Raw genomic sequence first — 19,523 nt, 5'->3', positions numbered from 1 at the left:
GTCGGCCGCGATGGGGTCGGTGGGAACGGAGCGCTTCAAGGAGCTGAGCCCGGCGGGGACGCCCGAGGGGAACGTGGTGATGAGCTTCAGCTTCGACAGCTACCAGCTGGAGGAGGACGAGCTGCAGCGGGGCGGCCAGGCCAAGGGCGTCCTCACCTTCATGGAGCCGGGTGAGGAGGGGGGACACGGATGGGGCAGGGGGTGCCGCCCGCCCCGAGGCTTTTCCCACCCATTTAGAGGAGCTTCCTGGGGTGGGTTAATAGCCGCAAATGGCTATTCTGCCGTGAAGTCATGCCGTGCCACGAAATGGCCTGCTGGCTCCTTCAGAGCGCTTTGTACCCGTTTTAGCCACCACAGCATCCTGTAGGGGTGGGCTCTGCGGTTAGCAGGGGGGGTTCTGAGCCGCTCGCTCCTGCCTGGCTCTCCCCCCGCTAGAAAAAACCATCAGCCCTCAAAGCCCTGGTGTCTTCCTGCCCTCCAGCCTTTATTTCTGGAAGGAGTTTCTCCAGGCTGAGGGCCTTTGTAGCACTGTGGGGCCGGGGCTGGCTTGCCCTGAGCGAGACGCATTGGGGCCCCATGTCCCCAGTGCCACAAGGGACATGAAAGCTCCGGTGCCACTGTCACACCTCCTCTCTTTCCTTCCCTTTCGGGGCAGTTTCTGAAGACCCCGAGCCACAGGACCGATACCACGGGATCTACTTCGCCATGCTGCTGGCCGGGGTTGGGTTTCTCCTGCCGTACAACAGCTTCATCACCGACGTGGACTACCTGCACCACAAATACCCAGGTAGGTCTCCAGCAGCCCAATCTCTTCCTGCCCACCCCGCCAAACCTGAGCTGAGCCCCCGGCAGCCTTCCCCACCGCCTGCCTCTCCGCAGGGACCTCCATCGTCTTTGACATGAGCCTCACCTACATCCTGGTGGCCTTGGTGGCCGTCATCCTCAACAACGCGCTGGTGGAGCTGCTGAGCTTGCACACGCGCATCTCCGTGGGTGAGCTGGGGTCCCCGGGTCCCCAGGCGGTGCCAGCTCCCCCCAGCCCCACCACCTGCCCCTATCTCCCCCCTCTACAGGTTACCTCTTCGCCCTGGGTCCCCTGCTCTTTGTCAGCATCTGTGACGTCTGGCTGGAGCTCTTCACCCGCCGGCAAGCCTACGCCATCAACCTGGTGGCCGTCGGGGTGGTGGCTTTTGGCTGCACAGGTATGCCGTGGTCTCCTGGGACCCTCGCCAGTCCCAACCTCTCAGCGGGGCATTTCGGCTGCGGCAATAATCCCCCTCCTTCTCCCCTGTGTGCATCTCTCCTGAAGTGCAGCAATCCAGCTTCTACGGCTACACGGGGCTGCTGCCCAAGCGCTACACGCAGGGGGTGATGACGGGCGAGAGTGAGTACCGGCGGCTGCCGCGCGTGTCACCGCAATGTCCCCAGCTGGGGACGGAGTCCCAGAGTGGTTGAGGTGGGAGGGGACCCCCCCGAGGCCATCTCCTCCGTCCCCCTGATTAGGACAGGCTGCCCAGGACCACGTCCTGGTGGCTTTTGGGCTTCCAGCAGCTGGGGGACAACCCCGAAGGCTCCGTGGCAAAACGGGGTGTTCAAATCATGTGCACTATCAGCTGTGCTGCCATGGGGGCTGGGGGGTGTCTGCCACGAGCTGGCTCCATCACCCCAAAAATGCCACTTGTGGCTCCTCCGTGCTTGGAGCATCCAACCCCGTGCAATGTGGGGCTGCTGGGGGGGGGTCCCCAAGCCGTAGGGCTCTGTGGGACCCAGCCCCGACCGCTCTGCTGTGCCACCAGGCACCGCCGGGGTCATCATCTCGCTCAGCCGCATCTTCACCAAGCTGCTGCTGTCGGACGAGAAGGAGAACACGGTCATCTTCTTCTTCATCTCCATCGGCATGGAGCTGACGTGCTTCATCCTCCACCTCCTGGTGAAGCGCACCCGCTTCGTCCGCTACTACACCTCCTGCTCCCGCAAGGGCCACCCCGCGTCGCGGGGGGCCGGCGACCACGGGACAGGGTACCGCGTCCACCACGATGTCACCGCCGAGGACGTCCGATTTGTAAGCCAAGGCAGGGCCCCCCCCCGCTGCTCCCCAAGGTCCCTCTGTCCCCGGGGCTCAGCGCTGGTGTCCCCTCTCCCCGTGCAGGAGGACCGGCCGCGGGGACAGCCCGGCTCCCCCCGGGGCAGCCTGGGCCCCGAAGCCGAGCTGGCGGGCAGCGGCACCTACATGCGCTTCGACGTGCCCCGGCCCAAAATCAAGAGGAGCTGGCCCAGCTTCAGAGGTGGGTGGTGGGCTCGGGGACGAGCCGTGGCGGGTGGCAGGAGCAGGGTGGGTTTGTGGGGCAGGAGGAGCGATCTGCAGCCTAGGGTTTTAGGGGGGGAAGGGTCATCCATTTGTCACTGTGCCCAAAAATATGGGGACATCTCAGCGTGCTGCTGCTGGTGAGCCTTGGGGATGCGGTACCTGGCTGAGCCGCGCTGCCCGCCTCTCCCAGACATGCTGCTCCACCGCTACGTCGTGTCGCGGCTCATCTGGGCCTACATGCTGTCCATCGCCATGACCTACTTCATCACGCTGTGCCTCTTCCCCGGGCTGGAGTCGGAGATCCACAACTGCACGCTGGGCGAGTGGCTCCCCATCCTCATCATGGCCATCTTCAACCTCTCCGACTTTGTCGGCAAGGTAGGCGAGGGCAAGGCAGCCGCGGCCAGGGGGGTGGGGGCTCAGCCACCTCCACCCCTGCCCCCCTCCCCTTCTTTATGTTCTCTTTCAAAGCCACTTGGGGTCTTCTCTGCCCCATGGGCACCTACCTGGTGTGAGGGTGCTCCCCGGCGTGGCCGAGGTCGGGCTCCTGTGGACGATGGGCTTCCCACCGCCTCGCCGCCTCCTCGCCCTCCCAAACCTCCTCGCTCCCACCCCCCCCCCCCCAGCGCGGTCTCTGCCCCTCGCTGCAGATCCTGGCCGCCCTGCCCTACGACTGGAGGGGAACCCACCTCCTCATCTACTCCTGCCTCCGCGTGGTCTTCATCCCCCTCTTCATCATGTGCGTCTACCCCAACGGGAAGCCCGCCTTCGGCCACCCGGCCTGGCCCTGCGTCTTCTCCCTCCTCATGGGCATCACCAACGGCTACTTCGGCAGCGTGCCCATGATCCTGGCCGCCGGCAAAGTGAGCCCCGAGCAGCGGGAGCTGGCAGGTAGGGTCACGCCGTCCCCGGGGACCCCACGAGGGGGTGGCCGGGGCTGGCACCCTGACACCCCGTGTCCCTTCCCGCAGGGAACACCATGACCGTGTCCTACATGACGGGCTTGACGCTGGGCTCGGCCGTGGCTTATTTCGCCTACAGCCTCACCAGCACGTCCCACAGTAGCTGTTTCTACACCGAAACGTCCAACGGCTCCTTCCTGGGGGGTTACTGAGCCCCGGGGATGGGTGGTGGGGGGTCAGGATGGGACCGGGTCCTGTTGGCGTGGGGCTGCGGCCTCCCCAAATGGCCCTCGGTGCCCATGCAGGTGTCCCTCGGGGTGCTGTGCGGGGCCACCTCTCGGGATGGTGGCCCCCCAGATTTGAGGGGTGGTGCCACTGCTCCTGGGGGACTCCCTGGGGTGAAGTACAGAGCTCTGGGGGTATTGGGGGGGGGGGGGGGGGGGGGGGTTCTCTTTGAGTTCTTGCCAAGGAAATACTGCACCATCCCAAAAGGAATAGGGACAGCGCTGAGAAGAAGGGCTGGTGAGGAAGAGGAGCGAGGGAGGAAGGTGCTGTGGGATGGCGAGGCGAGGCTTTTATCCACAGCACCGCAGGATTCCTCTGCAGCACTTGAAACCGTGCCCCCCCCCCGCCCCCCCCCCCCCCCAAAAAAATACCCCAATTGCTGTGTAACAGACCCGAATCACTTCTGCTGGATGGAAAAAAAGAAAGAAAGAACACACTTTGCTTTGCTTTTGTCTTTTTTGCCCCCCAACCGTGAGAGAAGCGGGGTCTTGCCCCCCGCTGCGTGCTGTGGGGCTGCCCAAGGGGGGCTCTGCTGCCTTGGGGGGGGGGGGCCCAGGCCAAGGCACCGTGGATGCTGCCCAGGGCCGCTGCTGAGCCTCCAATTCTGTTACAAGGGCCGTAAATCAAGCTGACACCGGATTAAATGCCTCACTTTGCGACGATCCCTGCTCCCCACTGCGCCCAGCAGCTCAGCTCCTGTAACGCCTTTGGTGGCGAACACAGAGAGAGGGGATGGAGGGCACAGACGGGCCCGCGCAGAGTCCCGCAGCAGGAGCAGCCACCCCGTGCCTCGCCACGCTGACAGCGGCGGGGAGAGGAGGGGTGTTAGAGGGGAAACGAGGTGCCACAGGCGGTCAGGGCGTGATGCTCTTGCAGTGGGATGAGTGGCCGCAGCCTGCAGCGCTCCCGCTGCACGCACACCTGCGGGATGCTCCACAACCGGGTTCGGTGCGAGGCTGGCACCAGGGATGCTCCAGAGGGAGACCGCAGAGCACTGCTGGCGGCCCACAGCAGCTGGGCAGGCGTTAGCCCAGCTTTGGGGCGTGCAGGTGCCCGCTCAGCCAGGCAGCGGAGACAGGGAAAAGGAAATTGTCCAAAAAAAAACCCCAAGAGGAGCGATGAGGCACAGGGCGCCTGCACCGTGGGGCGCTGCCGGAGCACCCCCAGGGCAGCACAGCCCTCAGCCCCGCGTTGCGCCGGTCCCAGACACACAGCTGGGTTTGGGGGTTTCCTTCTGAACAAATGCTTTTTGGGTTTCAGGTTTTTATTATTTTCTGAAAGGCACCAGCTTGCGTGTCCCGGTTCTTTTCCTGCTGGGGTGGAAAGGGACCAGGCTCTTTGGGGTCATCGCTTGCCCCATTTGCTGGCTGGCCGTGGGTTCATCATGCCCCATCCCAGTGGGGCCAGCCTCGGGTTTATCAGGGGACGCTGCAGACCCCTTGGTGTGGTCCCCTGGTGTTGTTCCCCATCTCGCACATCCTCTCGGTCCCCTAGGGGCAGCCACATTGACGGGGACACAGCCACACGCCTGGGACCCCACTGAGCCCCCCGCCAGCTTGCACAGTGCTGCCAAAGCACAGCCAAAAAGAGACCGCTGGCACCGGGAGGGGGAAAAAAAAAAAAAACAACACCCACAGTCAGGAAAAGTGAGACAAAGAAAGATGCGTCGTCGGGTTGCTTTTTTTTCAATTAATTTTTTTTTTTTTATGAAAAAAGATCACACGGAGTTCTCCAACAAACAGAATGCCAAAAAAATTGTTTTAAACAAAACATAAACAAAACGACGACAAAAAAAAAAAAAAGGACAAAAAACCTGGCTCTCCTTTCCTCTCGATTGTCTGAAATATCCTTGTGTTCCATAGAAGGCAGTGGGTTTTAAGTGCTTTCTATTTAACATTAGCATAAAATCTCTCTCGCGCGCTCTCTCTCTCGCTCTTTAAAATATGATCACACAATTTGCTTCTAGAATTACAGTACACTTTGAGCGTGGGGGGTGTGCCTGTTCCCAGATCATTTACAATCACAATCCAACAGGAAATAAAAAATAATATTCTAAACGTCAGACTGTGTTCATTTCTGCCGTCTTTTTTTTCTTTTTTTTTTTAGAATTTCATAATTTTTTTTTCACAGTTTTAAAAAGTTTATATTTATATATATATATTTATATTTATATTTATAATTAAAAAGTTGAATCCATTTAAAGACTTATAATACAGGAGGGCTAAAGAGTCTTTTGGTACATTAAAACTGTACAGGCTAGAACCGTCACTATCCGAGGCGCCGGCGGCCTGGGGCAGAGGTGGTACCAGCTCAGCACCGTGCGTGTGGTTCTTCCGAAGTACGAGGGGTGGCTGCAGGGGCGCCCCAGCCCCGGCCCCCAGCAGTGTTGGGGGGGACAGTTTGTGATTCTGTCCTCGTGCGAGCATGTCCTCCCCGGAGGAGCCAGGGCGCCTCTGCGTCCCAGCGAGCTGTAGTGCGAGTCGGTCGTTGCGAAGATCAGTGCGTCTCTTGGAGTTTGTTTTTTTTTTTGTGTGTGTGTGTTTGGTTTTTTTTGTTTGTGTAAGTGCAAGGATGGTGCAGCGGCGTGGTCTCCTCCAGCGTCTCCTGGCTGCGCGCTGCCTTCCCGGGTGGATCCCCGGTGCGGCGGCGGCGATGCCCCACGGATTGAGCCGGAGGGTTGGTGCTGCAGGGGGAGGCAGGAGGCGATGGTGGCGGCTCCCTGCAAACCGTGGCAAGGCCGGCCAGGCGGATGGAGCAAGCTGAAGGGCCCCTTTCCCCCGCTCGAGGTGACAGCAAGGCTCTGGCGGTGGAAATGCAGCAGGCGGGCACGGCTGGGCTTCGCGCTCTGTCCCTGTTCCCTGCAACTGAGGGCTTCCAGGCAGCTCCACGTCTCCGTTCAGGCAGGAGGGGTAAAGCCAGGTGAGGGATGCTGAAATCCATTCTGCCAAGGGCCCCAAGGCTCTTGAAAATCTGTTCTGCCCCAAGGGCCTGCAGGCTCCTCTGCTCAACGCACCGAGCAGCAGCTTCCCCCAGCCATTCCCTTTCCCCCTTCCCTGCACGCTCCAAAACAAGTTTTGTTCGCCGAGCATCGCCACCTCACCCTGCACTTGCTCCCCAAAGGCCTTTTTGGGGCAGGAGGGAGCGGGAAGGTGGGTTCAGACCGTTTGTTCGAGGCAGCGGGAAGGCAGCATCCCAGCCTGGAGGGCAGCTCACCTTCTCCCTGCTCCCCCCGGCCTGGAGAACCTCTCCCGCCCACCTCCACGCCAGGACCAGCTCTGCCCTTCCGTGCTGCACGCGGCCAGGCAAGGGAACTGCAAAAAGGTTGCTGAGAGGGTCGAGACGAGGCGCTGAGAGAGACTCATCTCCTTTTTTTCTTCCACCCTGTCCTTCCTAAAGGGTCATGCGAAACAAGCAGGAAAGGGAATAATAAGGACGGAGAGGAGCATACGTAGAAGGCCAGCGGTGTCCTTCCACGTACAGGCGGCTTCTGAGTGACTGATGGGGGCGAATGACACAAAAGGGATCCCTCCTGCTGGGGGGTCCCGCTGGTGAAATGATCATGAGACCCATGTGCTTTCCAGGACCAAAAGGAGGAAGGGAGAAGTTGGTCAAGTGTCACCTCAATTAAAGCCACTTCGGGAGGAGCTCTGGGGTTCACGCACCACCACCACCACCCCCGGTATCTTCCACAAGTCCTGTAACCGCTTCCCCAACCCCTTTCTTCAGCCCTCTCCTTCCTCCTCGTGTCTCTCGCGCTCTCCTGTCTGTAGTGTGACACAGAAGTCATGAGCATTGAAAGAAACAATCATGTCGTCTTAACAGGCACGTCCTCATGTTTGTCCCGTCCCTTCCCAGGGGGTGGCACGCGTCCCCCGGGCGGTCAGCAGATGACAGGGACCCCGTCGGTGTTGAAGATCATGCCCGTAGTGGGCTCGTAGGTCCCTGCAAGGTAGTAGAGGTCCTCACTGTCTTGGTATTTCTTCGTCTTCAGCATCTGCTCGTACTGATCCAGACCAACAACAAGACACTTGTGTGAGATGGTCTGGACATCGTTTTCATCCACGTGGGAGGACTGGTAGAGGGCTCGCTGCGTTACCGGAAGGGAAGGAGGGAGACAGAACGAAAAGCAGCAATTAGATCTCACGGCATTTAAAGCGTCATCTTCAATTTGCAAGGAAAAAAAAAAAACATCCACCAGGACTACCCAGGGCTTGTGCGCACACTCGGGCAGAACTCCTCAGCCATCCCCACTGCCAGCCCCGGGAGGGACACGGGGAGCATGCACAGGGACGCCCCCACGGGCAGTGCAGACACGATCGGTCCAGCACAATGAACCTGAGCCCTTGCTTACAGCCAGCTTCCACCAACGGGAACTCCGCGGCTGCAGAGTGCACCAGCGGGGGAATACAGAGGCCAGGGCTTTTGCATCCTTTTTTTAAGGACGCAAATGCAAAGGCGGGTGCTGGCTACCAGCCCCTCTGTTCCTCCTCACGCCCAGCACCAGCAGCGATTTCCACCCTCCCAAGATCTCCCATCAGAAGTTGTGAATGCTGCAGGGTCAGCAGCTGAGGCAAAAGCCAAATAATCGAGGGGCTTTTTCCCAGCAGCACTGGTTATGCAGTCCCCAGCACGCCACCCCAGCTCGCCCCCAACCTCACTGACCTCCATGAAGTCCTTCCTCTGGTTGGATGCCTGCAGAGCTGTGGACAGGCTCCTGCCTGATTTCTGATCCCAGCGCTGCGCCCAAGAGGAAAAGAAAAGAGAAATGAAGAGTGAATTAGTACTTTTTTTCCATGCTATCATCTGCCCACCACATGTGCCTTTATAAGCTCAGCCTCACCCACAGGTAACACATGCTGAGAGCCTGCTGCAAACCACACCGTGCAAGCATGCAGAAGTCAGTGGTTCTGAGCAGCAGGGCATTGGTTTTTCCACCGCACAGACTCTTTCTGTACTGACACAAACATCTTTATTTCCCAGTAGGATAAAAGACACCCCTCGCTCACGGGGTCAATACCAGGCCCGCCCATACCATGGGCATCCCCAGTAGCAGGAAACGATGGGTCCACCCCACGAGGCTACCAGTAACAAACTGGGACATGATTCTCCTTGTCCTCGGGAAACAAAAAAAAGGGACAAGCCGCTTTGCAGCCCTCTCAGCAAGGGAGACCAGCCTACCTTGCCTTCATTCAGTTTCTTCCCGGGGTTGGTTTCTTCTGGGTGATAAAACCACTTGACTCGGACCACCATGTTGTTGCCCCACGACTCCCACATGCTCTGGATCCGGCCAATGTAGGGCAGGTTGGGGCGGCCAGCTGAGAGGAAGACGGCACAGTCCCCGATGCGAATTATCTCCTTGCCCCGCACGATGGCCTTGTAGAAGAGCTTCCTGGCCTTCCCTTTCATTCCTCGTCTCTGCCAAGAGAGGATCACACGGGTGAGCAGCCCTGGTTTCCCCCAGCCAGCACGGCTGGCCCCATCCTGCCCTCTGCTGCTGGCAGAGCCAGGCCTGGCCCAGCAGTGACCACAGCCACCGCCTCTCCAGGGCCTCAGCACTAGACGCTAACGGAGAATCAGGACGCGGTGCTGGTGTTTGCCTTCTGCCATGGCACCAAGAGGCATTCCCACAAGAAACAGAGCACAGAGAGACCCAGGCCCACCCCGATTCTCCTCGCAAACGGCGGGGAGATCCCCAGGGCCAGGCTGGGGAACACACCACGCCGTCAAGAGTTCTGCCAGCCCAGAAGGACAAGCCTCCTTCGGGCAGCCCCCAGGGGGAAAGAGGCACCGCAAGAGGCACCACGCGAACGGGAGGCGCTGCCTTTACCTGCGTGGGTTTCCCGAACCACTTCCACAGCTGCCGCGCGGGGAGGAACGCGGCGATCTTGGGCCTGTTCTCCACCGACGGCAGCCGCTGGCGCTTGGCCAGCTCCTTGGTGGTGGGCAGGTGGATGCCCTCGCGCTTCTTGGGCCTGCTCTTGTTGCCGCTCTGCTGCGGCGCCGGCTGTTGCGCCGGCTGCTGCGCCGGCTGTTTCTGGCTCTGGGGGTGGGAGGACGCGCGGGATTTCCCTGCCTGCTTGGTTTGCTTGGGAGGGAGGGTTTGTTGCACCGAGGAACTTGGCTGGGCCTCAGCTACTTCGTCATCAGAGCTACAGGAGGAGTCTTCGTCCGTAGTGGAGGAGGAAGAGGAGCTGGAGCTCGACGAAGAAGAGGTCGATGAGGCAGAAGAAGAGGAGGAAGAGGAGGATGAAGAGGAGCTGCTGCTAGAAGAGGATGAAGAGGAGGAGTTGGAGGAAGAGAGAGGGGTGGATGCCCTGGAGCTGGCCGAGCTGCTGTCCTGGGCTTCCCCTCTGTTCTTCTCAGCCTCCTCTTCTCCCTCTGACTCTGAGCTGCTGTCGCTGCTGTTGCTCTCAGACTCCTCCACAGCTGCCGGAGCTGCTGCCTTGTCTTCCTGGTCCTTGGAGGCAGCGAGGCTTTCTGCTGAGCCATCAAACTTTCCCCCAAAGCTGGCAGGGGAAGGGTCTCCATCAGCTGCTTTGGTTCGGGAAGATTTCTGCTTGCCCTCTGCACCCACTGCAGGGGAATAGCCCAGCCCCAAGAGACTCTTGCCATCTCTGCGACTGGCCAGGTTTGAGTCCTCCAGCATCCTCATCGCCTCCTTCATCTTCTTTGTCTTTGGAGACATCACACCCTCATGGTCCAGCTTGATGAGGATTTCACTGTCGTGCTTCCTCTGAGCCTTGGCCATGGTGCCAAATTCCTGCGTCTCTTCCGTGGGCCGCCCTTTCTTGGCCTTGGCTTTCGATGCCGAAGCATCGCTGGAGCTGAAGGCCGCCAGCGTCCCTGGGAGGTCGCCGTAGGGCTCTGTGCCGAGGATGCTGCCGAACACAGCAGGCTGGTAAGTGGGTTGGGGGGGGCTATGCAGCTTCGTGGAGATCTTCATTTTACTGGCTTTTGACCGCTTCTCCTCTGTGGGGGCAGGAGAGCCTCCAGCAGGCAGCGGCTGGGACTTCCGCGACCCCTTCACACTTTGCTTGCCCAGGCAGGCCGGCTTCTCTGGGACTGAAGAGGCACCAGGTGAAGGCTCAACCTGATCCTTCTCTTCTGGCAAGACAGCCTCTTCTGCAGAGGATAAGAAGCACATAGGCATGAAGGTATCTGCCCAGACGGGCACCATTAGCTCAGACACAGCCAGACACCAGTTGTGACTGGTCTCTGGCCATGGGTGGCTTGTTCCTGACTACTTAGGGCTCCCTAAAGAGGCACAAAGGTGCTCACTGCTCCCTGGACAAGCTTACTAAGCAGCCTGGTCCGATGCCAGTGCCTGTAAGAGGCTGATGGGCAATTCCCAAGAAAGCTGCTTTGACTGCAGAGGAACCAAACTGCAGATCTCCTGTATCTTTGGCCCTGCTGATGGCTGCTGAGATGCTTAGCTGAAAAAGGGACATTGCTCTGCAGCCCCGACTCACAGAAGGAAGCTCTCACAGCTCAGGCCAGCTTCTGAGCCTGCCTCCTGCAAACTACGGTCGCAGTAGAGAGGGCTGATGCACAGATGCTCCGCACTCAAGCAGTACATCCAACCCCCTCCAAACCTTGCCCCAAGCAACTGCCCTAACTTGGGGAGAGTTGGTGGGGAACTGTGCAAGGACTCTCAGCTCCAGGTCTGGCAGAGATGACAACCTACCAGCTTTCGCCTTGACGCTTGGCTTTCTCCCTCGCCCTTTGCCCTTTGACACGGGTTCCTCTGACCCCAGCGTAGCCCCTTCTTTTCCTTCTCCAGCATCTTTGCTGGATTTACGGCTGCGGCGCTTGGTGCTAGGTACCAAAAGGGCCGGGGAAGGCTCAGCACCTGGAACGGGTCAAAGAGATGTTCAAAAGCAGTGAAACAACACACACAACAGAGATGAGATACAGGGAACTTGACTCTAACAATTCTCCAACAGGGATTAGGCCTTTTTCCCCAAAGGGTTGTGCCCCACCCCAGGTTTGCATGTCCATAATTGATGGTACAATCTTTGTGATTGAAAGTCTGTGAATCAGTCCCAAAATCTAAGAGGAACGTGGCTCCAAACTCCCTACCTTTTGTAGAGGGAAGTATCGTGCAAGAAACTGAGCAGTAAGACTCACACTGGATCTTGTAGTCAGGTGGGAGAAGCCGAATGTGAGACAGCGGGATGCGTCCGGTGTCCCCATCATCAAACTCTACTGTGATGAGATCACCATCTTCCTCCAGATCCAGGGTTCCTGCAGGTTAGGGAGCAGAAGAAGTTGTTACTGACGAACTTAAGAGTACAAACCACTTGTCAGGGAAGCAGGAACACAGGGGAATAGAGGGATCCTGCGCAAACTCCAAAACATCTCACCCCCACCTTTCCTATATGGCTAATGCAGGAGAGCACAGAAGGCTCAGTCGACAGTGAAAAATCCCTGATGATACTAAACCAGCCCACCCAGTGCAGAATTCCTCGATTCTTCTGTCAACAGCTCTGCTACAGCATGTAACAACCGTTCCAGTTTGACTTCCCACCTCGTGTCACTATTTCCCTGTGTTCCTGCAGAGATTCACTTTTCCTTTTTCACTGCAGTATCTTTTTTTTTTTTGACCTGCATTTTTTAACTTCTCTCAGCAATCACGAGCTCCTGTTTTTCACCTTCCTTCTCCCTACATGAGCATCACCACTCTATACATTTTAAGTAATTCTTTCTTTATATACAGTGTGACCGAGAGCCCAAAGCAAGGCCGGTCATGGCAGAATTGTCCAGGGCTCTTCACTGACTTTTTCATGAGGCCAGATGGGGGAGACATCGAGAGGCGATGTGTCAGAGGCAGAGCTGTCAGTGGGTAGATGATACAGAAACCTCCACAACCTCAGAAATCACTAGTGCCTGGGCTGGAGTGAATTCTTACTTTTTGAAATGTGTCAAATTTCCCTGGTATTCTAAGCTCCTAAATCACTCAGACCTCTTCGTACCAGAGCATGGCTCCTGGACCACAGGATGATACTAAACCTGCACCCTGGTCGAGCTGGGCATGACCTGGGGGAACGGGTGAGCCTCTGACCTCCAGACACTCACAGCAGACCTCAGGGCCATCCCAGACAAGCCTGACATCCCTCAGGACATGCAGGACCACAACATTCCTGGCTCACAGTGCAGCCAGGGCGGCCTTACCTCGGACAACTGTCCCTGGGTAGAGGCAGCGGTACTGCTGGCTCCAGTAGGCTGCAATCCTCGTGCCCTCGGGCAGGAACCGCACTGACGGTGGTTTCACATCAATGATCTGCTCGGGGCAAAAGGGAGGCGATTACTGATGCTCCTCGCACCAGCACAGACCATCCTACCACATTTGGCATTAGCAAAGCAGCTCTGGAGAAGACAAGGGACGGTTTCCCTGCCGGGAAATAGCCTCCTGTCTGCTCACAAGACAACACGAAGGACCACCCCTGCTAGTGGGGAGCTCCACACCAAGGGGAGCTCTGCCCATTCTGCCCATGGGGACAGGAACGGGGCACCCCTGCAGCCCCAGACAGGGAGGGACACTCAGTTAGCCTATTCCGTTCCAAAACAGGGCCCAGGCACCCACTAGCCTCACGTACCGCTTCCTGCAAGAGCTGCTCCAGGCAGTAGATGTGGGGTCGGTTTCCCCTCTCACCTTCCACTACCACACGGTATCTGAAACACAAAGGCCTGGTCAGACACTGCACGTGGAACAGATCACCTCGATGGGGTAACACCTCCCTCTGAGCCCTACCACCAGTTCAGTTGAGTGCATTCAATAAGGGGTAATTAGATTTTCCTCAGCACTGATAAAGCAGAATGAACTCTCCTTCCCTCCCTGCCAGACTCTGTCAGTCTCTCTCCAGACAGCCGGGCAAAGTCCCCAAATCCATTCCTGCACCAGCTACATCCCCATTCTCTAGCAGAGCCCGGGCAAATTGAGCAGCCCCACAACTCACATGTCAGGTGAATGCACTGTCTTGACATGGCCGGCATAGAGCAGCTTGTCATCCATGGGGATGAGGACACGCAGGCCATCTTTCAGCTCATCCTTGTCAATTATGCAGGAGCGGGGAGCTGCGAGGTATTGAAACAAGGCAAGGATTAGAGAGCACCATCCATGAAAAAGAGACCGCAAGGGGAGAGAGAAATCTCATACTCCCAGAATGACCTTCCCTAGAAAAGTGCCGGCAAGTACTTTGCAGAAAGGGCTCTCTCTCTCTGGCCAGATACTTGGAGAGAAAAAGGCACCCTTCTCAGTAATAACATATCAGTAAATGAAAATAGGGCTGCTCAATGACTGGGCTTCATCTGGATGTCAAACAGGGTTGGCCACTCTGATGAAGCTTGTGTTTGGCAAGCCAAAATTGACTGGAAAACTGGTTATCTCCACCACAAGGACTCGTGGCTTTGGACAAGGAATGTGTGAAAGCAGAAAAGCTCTCCAAAGCAGCCTTGGGAAACTTATCCAGCTCCTCTACTCACACAATTTGCCCTCCCAGCCCCTCCTGCCCTCACCTGGTGTGGGTGGCCTCTCAACCAGCATGCTCAGTGGGATGTTCTCATCCTCTGAGAAGCTGCTGTCTTGGTTGGGTTCAAAATCCTCCTCCGCTGCCATGCTCTCCATGAGCTTGCTGACGGCTCCTCCTTTCCCTCGGTTCTGCAGGAGAGCAAGCAGCACGTCAGCTGGGTGCCAACAGGCAACAGCCTGATCCCATCTCACCTTCCTCCAGCAACAAACAACCTGAGGATATTGGGACAAACTCGTCTCCATCCTCAGCAACGTTAATCACAGAGTTAAGTGGGTGTAACCAACATTGCTTTTTGGCTGGAAAAAAAAAGATGCTTATTTTATTTACCAGCCTCATTGCTGAGCATCACTGACAGCTGAGCAAAAGCTGTTTTGCACATCCTAGCCACATCTCACTCCTGGAGGCTAGGAGAGATGCTGAATAGCAGACAGCTCTAGCACTGCTCTGCACTCACCACCCCTCTGCACAGTGCTCCTGAGAGCCTGTCTTCACTAAACAGGCAGCAGACACTGTTCCTTTTTCTTCTCAAAGCCCCACGATCTGTTTCTTGCTGTTGCACACAGACCATAAGCATCACACTCAGAAATCACGTGAAAAGACACAGAAATGTGTATTATGAGAGAAGACAGGCTACACCGAGGAGAAAACAGTGGTGACCTGGCTCTCCACGTGCTGAGCAGACCAACTCCATCATCATCTCCTTGGTCTCTACTGTTTGTGAAGGCTCTCCCTCCACCCCCACGTCCATGCCTTAGAGAGAAATCCTGCCTGCTCATTAATTTGAGGTATGAATTCAAATGAACAGCAGATGGTAGCAGCATGTACTACCTGCTAGCCTTCCTGGGAATTTAGGCTTCTCAAATTTTGCCTGTAACACACTGAGCAAGGCTGCTTTCTGTGTTTTCCCTCCCTCACACTCCAGAAAAAGAGCAGGGCTCTGCCAATTGCTCTCCAGCTCATACAGTCTAGAACCAGCCACTCACCTCTTTTTTGACCTCCTTGGCTTTCACCTTGGCTTTGCTCTTCTTGGTGGAGCCCAGGGCATTTGCCAGGCTGACCCGAACATCAGATGGGGAGCTAGGGATGCCAGGAGGAGACATGGACGAGGAGCAGCAGGGTGCTTCTTTACCTTTCTTCCGCTGCTAAAAAAAAAAAAAAAAAAAGAAAAAAAAAGTAAACACTCCCATTGGTAAAGATCCAGGCCCAGAGAAGAAAGGAGGAGCAAAGCAGGCTGTGCTCAGGTAGAGTGACATCCAGTCAGCAATCAGTTCACTGCTGTCCTACGTCTCCCAGCCCTGCATTCAGGCTTCACACATTTCAGGGAGAGCTTTTCATTACCCCAAAGAGAAATTTCTGCCTGTCAAACCTTCCCTCAAAAAGCTCCAAGAAGATCCCAGCTGGCCTCATGCCACAACCAACCCATCGAACTCCTCCTGCTATCGCTGCTCCCCAGTAACTCCACCATGAACTGAACCGGAGCCAGAGGCTGCCGAGCTTTCAGCTCAGAGGAAGAGTTAGCAAACAGGAGATGACTGCCACTACCAGCCAGGGACAGCCCTCAGAAGGCACCATGAAGTGGCACAGGGGACAAGGGGCAGTCAGAGAGCATTTGAGCAACCACTGAGACGGGACTCAACCCTCCCTGCTCTCGCCTAGCAGAGTTAATCATTCTCCTTTTGCCCTCAGCTCCCACACCAATGCTGTCAGCATGTTCCTCACCTTGTTCAGCTCCTTCCTGTCCTTCCCCTTGCTGCCCTCCTTTTTAGGGCTCATGGGTGCTCCCTTCCCACAGCGCCCGGGCTTGGAGACAGGAGTGGAGCTGGCAGGTGCCGTGGGGGTCAGCATGGCCGAGGACGTGGTGGCGTCGTGGAGGAAGATCCTCTCGCTCCGGCGCCGGTTCCACAGGTCATCATCGCTGGCCTCCAGCCCAAACTCAAAGCTCAGGTCCTTGGGGGACTTGAATTTCTTCAGCTTGCGGCCTTTCTCAGCCCCAAGCTTGGACTTGTCGGAGCTTCCAGATCCGGGGTCGAGGCCGCTCGGAGCCTGGCTTGGTGGGATGCTGTTTGCCTCCAGCGGCCCCTTCTTCCCCCGCAGCAGCCCCGAGGGCGACTTCTTCCTGATCTTGATCTCACTCTCCGAGTCGGTGTATTCAAACTCCGTCCCTAGATGCAAAGGATTCAATCATCAGTCAAATCCCCTGGCTGAGCCAAGAGGGGCCACGTCCTGCTGGAAGCTTTTGGGCTCCATGGGAGATGTCATGCCTGTTCAACACAGCCCTGGTGTCCCCTTTTCAAACCCCAACATCCCTAAGGCAAAGATCCTCTAGCCCTCCACAAAAAGCAGTTGCTTGGCTGAAGCGAAGTACAAACCCCACAGACTGAGCTTTCCGACCCTTCTGGGTGCAGTCCTCTCCAGCCTCACATTTGTTTCCGGAGAACAATCTCTTTAATGAATTGAATAAACCCAGATTTCAAGCTTATTTTTTCCCATTGGCCAAGAGACACCACCGTGCTATTTATTGGCTCGAGTAATTATCTTAAAGTCAGGAGACATAAATGATCTTTTGTCTGTGGCAGATGGAAATCCCCTCGTATTGGCCACTGCTTTGCATTACAGGCACAGAAGTGCCCAGCATCCTGAATTACCATAATAACACCAAGGTGTTCACCACCTGCAGTGTTTTTCCCCTCTCCAGAACCTGATAAAGGAGAGCAAAATCACAGGCCTTCAAGGGCAGAAGGGAAACTGAGGCAGCACCCACACACCTGTGTGACTTTGCCTTCAGACCAACACGGTCTGAAATCAGGCTTCGCTTCACGCCAGGAAGGTTGGCAGAAATTCTCCTCAAGCCCCACAGTGAACGGCCCCCGCTATGATAACCAGTGCTTGCAGCAGACCCTTGGGAAAGGACATTCACAACTGAACAACTCGTGGGTAAAAGAAAATGTACGAGGCACAGGCACGGAGAGAAAGCATCTTCCTTCAGAAATTCAACCTGCAGGAACCTGCTCTCCTCTTCCACCCCAACCTCTTCCCCTGAGACAGCCCCGGCACGAACAGGGAAAGAGCAAGCCTGTCAAAATCAAAGCTGGCAACCCTCGAGATGAAAAACCCACTGGAAATTGCAACGCCCGTGCTCCTCCCTCACTGCCGCATGAGACAATTTCTAGACGTTTCCAGTTTCAAGGAGGGCAGGTTACAAGGCGATAAATTCTTTACGGAGGCTGTTGGAACAAGTTGGCAAAAGCCTAATATAGCATGGAAATGGTGCTAAAACAAGCTGGGCTCCCAAGGAAGACATCATTTTCCATTCCGAAGCATGCTATAAATTCCATTATCACTTAATAAATATTAATAGAGAATTTATAAATGGAGCCCATATAGATCTGTCTGACTGGGAACGATGTCACCCAGGGGCACTTGTGCAGCCAGGCATGGGGAGGAGAAGAAATGAAACTCTATTACTTGTAACACCGAAACTGAGACACAGGGGCAGAGAAACAGGGTCTGGCATGGCAAACACGTGAGCAGAGGAAGGAACTCTCATTTTGAGTCTGGCTGGCTGGTTTCTATGGGGAAGCTGATGGAATGGGCTAACTGAAGAGGTTTTTCTTCTGCTTGGGTGTCTCTGCTTCTCTGTCCCTGCCTTCGGCATCAGAACCAGGCAGCCAAAGGCAAGGACAGGGCACGACGTGTCTGGGTAACAATCTGCTTTTCTGCAGCACCACTGGGACCTCCCGAACCTTCCACCTTGCCCCCCTGGCACCAACCCTAACCGCGCAGCTCACCCATCAGGCTCTGCCGCTCCTCCTTCTTCTTCGCCTTCTGCTTGGCCTCCAGCTGGATGATGGAAAGCGGAGGGGGAACGATGGGGCTGGGCATTGCGCTGGCAGCAAACCTCGCTAGCAGGCCCAGGCCGCTCTCGTCAAGGGCAGGCGACGACAGCCTGTCGGTGCCGTCGGTCCCATAGTCCTCCGCTTCCTCCTCTTCCTCTTCATCCTCCTCTTCCTCCTCCTCGGAGCTGGAATCTAGCACGCAGAAAAGAGGAAGCCCATTACAAACCCCACGGAGTTGTGCACCAGCCACATTTCCACCCCAGCCTCTCCTGCCGCTCCGTGCTCGCCTGAAGTAGCACTGAGCCACCCGCGAGCTGAGCCAGAAGATGCTGGCCACGGACACGCACGTGTCTCTGTGGCCACACAGCTGGCATCATCACCCTGCCTACCACCACCCCTGAAGGACGCAGCAGCACGGGGATGGCCCAGAGGACCCATCCGAGGCGAGGGAGGGAAGAGCAGGGTGCTGGCAGGGATTTGAAAAGGAAGCCACGCGCCCCTTCCCTGCAGCTCGCAGGAGGGATTAAAAGCTTAACTCCTCTGAAAATCCCAACCGGGGAGCTGTGGGATTCCCCTCCCGCCCACCACCTCTTCCTCCAGCACAAAACCCGTCAGCACAATCAGAATCAGGGATCAGCACGGGAGGGGAATACCAGGGACCAGCCTGCGCCAGGGCAGCAGGCGAGGAGGACATGGAGAGGAGAAGGGGCAGGAGGCAAGAATGCAAAGTGGGGGGAGGAGGAGGAGGGAAGTAATAATTTGAAAGCGATGGGTTTGGAATGCAGGAGGAGGAAAGCTGTGTCCGCAGATGAGAAGAGACAAAGGGCGAAAATGACGTTTGCTAGGAGCAGGCTTCAGCAGTTGTGTTGGGAGATGGCAACAAGGAGTGTTTAAGCGCTCTGCCTCAAAACTCCCTGCCCTTCACTTCCCTCTCTACGGCTCGGGCCAGGGAAGCCCAGCTCAGGGAAGGCAGGATGAGCTGCCCGCAGCCCGGAGTGTAATTCTGGCAAAGAAACCAGCCTCGCAGCCTGCCTCTGCTGGCACACGCAGAGCAGCGGGCTGGGATTTTCCTTTACAGGGTGTGCGCAGCAGGAACTCGGGGGCAGATGCTCTGAGAGGGGTATCTCTCCCTTCCCTGCAGCACCTCCCGAGAGTCCTTCATCAGCCCGAAGGCAATTAATTTTAACACCACCTCATCCAGGTAGCTCTGGCGAGCACGGGTCACTACACAAAGGCACATATGCCACACACGTACGCATACACACGCATATACGAGCACACATACGCGTATAAATTTCGGTTTTTAACTGTCAGAAGTGGCTCTGGTAAAACAGATTTCATCTCTCTTGAAATTGAGGGCTTAAATAGGATCACCGAGGGTGCTGAAAGATTTCCACCACTAGCAGGAGCCCTGCTCTCCCCGCCTGAGCCTCCCCTGCCCGAGAGCTCCCTGCCAGCCGCTGGCCCCGCGTCTGAAAGCCGGCCAAATGAGAAACCAGATCCCTTCAAAATGAGCTGGAATGAACACGAAAATCCTTTTCTTTTCACTTATGCCCTCTGGGATAGATAAAAATGTTCTCAACACTCGGTTGTTAAAAAAAATACAATAACACAAGCGTCAGTTTTCCACTCTGGCTTATTTTTTCCGTGACATTAGAAATAA

At 56.7% G+C, this 19,523-nt stretch overlaps 2 protein-coding genes across 2 annotated transcripts in view; one reads left to right on the top strand and one right to left on the bottom strand.

Moving 5' to 3' along the window:
- On the top strand, positions 1 to 5,552 carry SLC29A4 (solute carrier family 29 member 4). The gene is made up of 10 exons (XM_083800708.1): positions 1 to 170; positions 656 to 787; positions 880 to 993; positions 1,074 to 1,202; positions 1,310 to 1,384; positions 1,797 to 2,062; positions 2,150 to 2,285; positions 2,499 to 2,686; positions 2,959 to 3,199; positions 3,280 to 5,552. The coding sequence occupies exons 1-10, from the start codon at positions 11 to 13 to the stop codon at positions 3,420 to 3,422; spliced, it is 1,584 nt and encodes a 527-aa protein (XP_083656834.1). The 5' UTR covers positions 1 to 10; the 3' UTR covers positions 3,423 to 5,552.
- A 1,758-nt stretch (positions 5,553 to 7,310) lies between these two features.
- Positions 7,311 to 19,523, bottom strand: part of TNRC18 (trinucleotide repeat containing 18) — a 50,239-nt gene continuing 38,026 nt past the window's right edge. Inside the window, 13 exon segments of the mRNA XM_083800707.1 lie at positions 7,311 to 7,582; positions 8,158 to 8,232; positions 8,674 to 8,910; positions 9,323 to 10,617; positions 11,180 to 11,344; positions 11,623 to 11,739; positions 12,667 to 12,775; positions 13,092 to 13,167; positions 13,452 to 13,569; positions 14,011 to 14,152; positions 15,008 to 15,166; positions 15,744 to 16,186; positions 17,813 to 18,052. Of these exon segments, the coding sequence (XP_083656833.1) occupies positions 7,376 to 7,582; positions 8,158 to 8,232; positions 8,674 to 8,910; positions 9,323 to 10,617; positions 11,180 to 11,344; positions 11,623 to 11,739; positions 12,667 to 12,775; positions 13,092 to 13,167; positions 13,452 to 13,569; positions 14,011 to 14,152; positions 15,008 to 15,166; positions 15,744 to 16,186; positions 17,813 to 18,052 (3,383 nt within the window). The 3' untranslated portion in view covers positions 7,311 to 7,375.

The sequence above is a fragment of the Anser anser genome, assembly GCF_964211835.1.
Source record: "Anser anser genome assembly, chromosome: 15".
In the NCBI taxonomy this organism is placed as follows: Eukaryota; Metazoa; Chordata; class Aves; order Anseriformes; family Anatidae; genus Anser; species Anser anser.
The sequence above is the reverse complement of the archived record's forward strand: the minus strand, read 5'-3'. Positions and strand labels throughout refer to the sequence as shown.